The 5208-nt window shown below is 52.1% G+C and overlaps 1 protein-coding gene across 1 annotated transcript in view; it reads right to left on the reverse strand.

Moving 5' to 3' along the window:
• The window catches only part of GAS7 (growth arrest-specific 7), a 315463-nt gene extending 310546 nt beyond the window's left edge, over window positions 1-4917 (reverse strand). The window contains exon 1 of the mRNA XM_006898562.1: window positions 4735-4917. Coding sequence (XP_006898624.1) covers window positions 4735-4917 — 183 coding nt within the window. The remainder of the gene's footprint in view (window positions 1-4734) is intronic.
• Window positions 4918-5208: the final 291 nt, after the last annotated feature.

Consider the following 5208-nt stretch of genomic DNA (forward strand, 5'->3'; position numbering starts at 1 on the left):
ACCGACCAAACTGTGCAGCTCTGCAACTGCATCCTGGCCCATCCTCACCCTTCTGCCCCCAACCCTCACCTCCTTGTACCCCCAATATGTTTTTCCCAATAAAAAAAAAAATTTAAAAAAATTTAAAAAAGAGAGAGCAGAGTCTGTGATCAGAATCTAGATGAAGAAGAGCTCTGTTGGTTTGCATTTCCAATCTTATTACTCCCCAGAATTATTTCCGGAATGCAATGAGTTTTGGGAGATAACTTACAGTATCCCTTATGGTGTCCTGGTAGTAAGTGTGTTAACATGCTAGCCTGCTGAGAAAAGGTCAGCAGTTCAAATCCACTGGTTGCTCCACTGGAGAACAATGAATGGGTTGTCTCTTCCTGTAAAGATTTACAGCCTTGGAAGCCCAATGGAGGGAGGCTCTGAAGCAGAATCTACTTGACTGCAGGCAGTTTGATTTTTGGTTATCTAAACTTTTCTCCCCTTGGGGACCTCTGGGGGTGTAATTCACAGGCAGTTATGCTGCTAACGCAAAGGCCTCTCTGGGAAGTGGGCTCTATCAGTGGCTCCTGGGAGGAAGATCAGCAATCTCTCTGCCTATGGGATTGAGAGCCTCCGGAAACCCACTAGTGTGTCTGTTATGAGTCAATGAGAGAGTAAATGAATCTTCTCCCTGTTCAACGTAAGACCCTGCATGCAATTTCTAGGCTAGGGTGAATCCCCAAGTCACTAGCCTTGTGTTGGTATCCACATCTGACTTTTCAGATCTGCCCTACAAATAAATTTGTGGGCTCCCTCTACCATTTACCTTCCCCAAGAGCCTCATGCACCCAGGGGTCAGATGTGAAGCTCCCCACACAAGATGTGAAGCTCCCCACACAAGATGTGAATTTCAGGTATTTAGAGGTGACTGAAACGTGGTCTCTCAGTGTTCGATCCATCTCGTGTCTGGTCCACGTCTCCTTCGTTACCACTCTCTTCTTCAACTTCACTCCTCAAATGATGTTAGCAGAGCTTCAGGACTGCTCCATGCTACAGATGAAGAGGATTCTAGAAGACTCCTGTGGTAGCAGCAGCTGATTCAAGTAGAATCCCACTCACAGAGACCCCTTGTGGACAGAGTAGAAATACCCCCTAGAGTTTTAAGGCTGTGACCTTTAAGAAGCTTGAGGTGCTTCTGGATGGATTCAAACCAGCAATCTTTCAGCCAGCAATTGAGCACTTAACAATCTGTACAAATCAGTTTTGGGGAATGCAAGACATGTTAACTGCTCTTATCCAAATTCCTTATTTCTCAGAGCCAGCTATATGTGGGTCTTGGCTATTAGATCTCATCTCATTTGGGGGCAACAATTGGGTGGTGGAGAAAGTATGTATTTGACTATTAACCTAAGTTTGGCAGCTCAAACCCACTCAAAAGCACCATGGAAGCAAGGCCTGGTGATCTGCTTCCATAAACATTATGGTCAAGAAAACCACAAGATTTTGAAAGTAATTCAACTCTTTAACCACATGAAGCTGTCATGAGTCAAAAGACATTAAGTTTTGTTTTCTTGTGAGGCAGTTCCCTCCCATTCTTTCCAGAATCCTCTGAAGGGCTGTCCCACCCGCCAAGTAGCAAAGAACCATACAGCAGCTTTCTTGGGTCTACCAGTGCTCCTCACATCTCTCTGCATGGACTAAGGTCATTTTCATCACCACCTAGCAGCCAGGCCTGGTCTGCACCATTTCCTTAAAATCCTGACCAATGGGATTTCCCAAATAACCAGGGCAGAACTTCCACCAAGAGGACCGCCTCCTAGGGACTAGGTGGCTACCAGAGCAGGTCAGCCAGCACTGACAGTTAGCCAGCTCCTGGCCACTGGGCACACTTCCTGCGAAGCTGGGGCCTCTCGGTTTCTCTTCCTTACTGAACGAGGAAGACACCTTCAAGGACTGTCATTTTTGCACAAGCTCCTCTCAGCCCATGACACAGGGTTTCCTGGTCTCCTTCTAGAGAGAAAATGTTACACTGGGATTGGGGTTCCTTCAAAAGTGTTATTCCCACCTAACTATTCTGAAGGGACGGCAGTGGCTCTTCTACTCTAAGACTAGCCTGATCGCCTAGTTCCTAAAAGGTCAGCCAGTGAAAACCCTACAAACGACAAAGGTCTGATCTCGTTGTACAGTCACCATAAGTGAGAGCCAACTCCACGGCAGCTACCAACAACCTCAAGCTCAAATAAAGGCTGAATCTAACATCTCACTGTCGCGTTTTCCCCTCAAAGGCTAATGCTGTCACCTGACTGGTTAATATCCCATGAGGCTTCCACCTCTAGCATCCATGAACTCTTCTGGTCTGGCTGGCCACTCCTCCACCCTCACAATGCTATATGCTGGCCAATCAGCCCACCAGCTAGTACTCCCCAGAAGTTCTAAGTTTTCCACTCACTAACTCTGTCTTTGAAGGTTTACCCCTAGCCCAAGGGCCTCTGTCCACAGATCCTCCATCCCCACCCAGCACTCAGCAAAGTCCAGCCTGCCAGAGTAGGAGGTTTCCAGAGGCAAAGGGGGCCTCAGCCATGATCCTCAATGCTGAAAATGCATGTACTCCACCTCTGAAAATAATCCCATCCAGGATTTAGGGCACAGGGCTCAGGCACACCCTTAGGAATGCCAGCCACCTCAGGAAAACAAGCTGGCTCCGAGTGAAATGAAACTTCAGGGATAGCGGGAGCAACTCTCCAAGCTGGAAGATACAGTGGTGCTTACGTAAGATCCAGCATTTCATCCTCCCCTTAGGGACGCTGTCACCAACGTCCATGCTCTGTGGCTGTGAATGCTTTGTCCCATGCAGGCCCAGATCCTTCCACCACCTGCTTTTAAGTGGAGTTGTGACACTCATTTTTAAGAGGCACAAATAAAAGGGGTAGTATTAAGTCTTATGAGACACTTAGCAGAAAAGCAAACATTGGCCCTCGGGCTCTTGAGAGACATATGGACCATGCCTAGTTCTTGGTAGGTGCTTAACAAATAGAAGACTCCCAAGATGATGGCTCCTGGGGAGGGCTCTTCCACTGCACATCAGTTGTCCTTGGATAGATAGCCCGAAGGCATTCCAGATTTCCTAAATGTAGGATAGGCCACCTGCCCACTAGCTGTGACACACCCAAAACTGTCTCAGCTGATAATCTCACTTGTCACCTGGGCTTGGACTTACTGCTCTTCCCCTTTACCCTCCTGAAAATAAAGAGTCATTCATTCCACTTCTTGTCAGCATAGCTCACCCCCACCCAAAACACAGCTGGCTGAGGCGCCTCTCCAAACAGACACCCACCAGCTAAATTTCCCTATTAGCATTTCCTGCCACAAGTGTGGCCACCACAGGAGACCCCGAATCATGTCCTCCCCGGAAAGAAAATCAGTCTTCTTTAGCTGAAAACAAGGAAAATCATGATAGGCCAGGTCTTCTAATAAGAAGCAACACACATGCTTTCTTTTACATCTTTATCACAGAAAAGGAAGTGGGAAAACTGAAGAACATATCTAAGCCTCCTACAATTACAAGTCCAACTACATGGACCTGTCTTCAATCAAGTGGGTTTCCACAATATACTCTGCTGACTGGATTTGCATGTCACAGTTCCTAAACACTGCTCAAGTGGTAATCCATTTACGAAGAATCTCAGTTGGTTTCCCTCTGAACGTGAGACATCACACATACCCCTCTACGAGGCCAGGGTGTGTTTTTTTCAGGTTTCCACAGGCTGTCAGGCAAACGCATACTAGAGCCATTTCACCTCTATTTTTTCTCCTCTTGGACCCCATGTACTTTTTTGGAGGAGGGTGGTCAAAATTTGCTACTCTGTTCCTTGAAGTTGGGCTGAGATTCAATGACATAAATAAATTCACTCTCCCAGATCAGGTGGTGTTTTGTTAGAACGAGTCTGTACGCTTATACAACTGCAGATGGCCGTTAACTTGGTCCATATAACAATCCCGGGGTCAAGCAGTCTCTTCCTAGAGGGGATCTCCTAGAAATTGAGCCTATCCCCCACAGGCTTTGGAAACTTCAGGTCCCACTTAGGCTACGACCACAACATTCAGTGATTTAGTGGTGGGTCGGAGTGGCCTCTCAACTGTCATCCACACAATAAACAACCAGCAGACTTGGCTCAGAAGGTCCCATGCAAGTCTGGGGACAAGCCAAGAACCCCTGGAACTCATCCTTGGGGAGCTGCACAGGGGAGGGGGCGCAGCCTGGGACTGGAGCACCCCCTGCATCCAGCCTGCTGACTGGGCTCTGGCTGGTGGCCAGCCATGCTCAGCTGACCAGTAAGTGGGCGGCCCCGAGGAGGCCCAGCAGCCTAGCCCAGGGCAGCACAACCGTCCGTGGTCAGCAGGCTCCTAGTGGAAACGTGTTAAAAGACCATTCTGCCGATCCCCGGCCCTCTAGTGCACAGTCCCAGGACTCCAACAGCCCTTCGCAGGCCGCTACCAATGTGCGAGCGCGCCAGCCTGCTCTAGAACGCACACAGGCAACAAGTTCCCGCTGCCTTGGGCGGCCACGAAGTGCGCAGGGGCCCCGCGCTGGGGGCGCCAAGGGGGCGCTCCGGGGGCACCCCGTTGCGCACGGCCCGAGGGACGCCCGATGCCTTTGGCGTCCCCGGAACAAGGGACCTCCAGACGATCGAGCTGCAGTGGGCGCCTCCTGGGCCCCTCAGACCCGGACGGCCACAGGTCTCCCAGCCTAGTCCTCACCCTTACCTCCAGCAACTGCACGTAGCTTGCCGGGAACCAGCCGCGGAGCCCGTCCTCCTTCTCGCCTTCCCACCAGCCGCCGTCCGGGACCTGCAGCAGCGTGAGCAGCTCGCCCGCGGCGAAGCGCAGCCCCTGGCTGTGCCGCTCCCCGGAGAAGGGGTAAAGGGTCCGGCAGCGCGCGCCGGACATGGCCGGGACGCGGGGGCTCACAGCGCAGCCTGCATCCCGGCCAAGCCCCGCGGGGTGGCCGGCGGCTCCGCGGGGTCCCAGGCGCCCGGCGCTCCGGGCTCCCGCGCTCTGGGCGCGCGCCGTCGCGGGGGTGCGCGGGGTCCCCGGCCAGGCGGGGGACGCGCGCCAGACGAAGGAAAGCGGAGACTCGCGGGCTTGGGAGAACCAGCGGAGACGCCCCCGGGTCGGGCGGCTCGAGCTCCCAGTGCTGGGCGGGGGGCGGGGCTCAGGGGGAGGAGACCGAGGCAACTT

This window comes from Elephantulus edwardii, unplaced genomic scaffold, assembly GCF_000299155.1.
Source record: "Elephantulus edwardii isolate Elephantulus edwardi_28Jun2011 unplaced genomic scaffold, EleEdw1.0 scaffold00233, whole genome shotgun sequence".
In the NCBI taxonomy this organism is placed as follows: domain Eukaryota; kingdom Metazoa; phylum Chordata; class Mammalia; order Macroscelidea; family Macroscelididae; genus Elephantulus; species Elephantulus edwardii.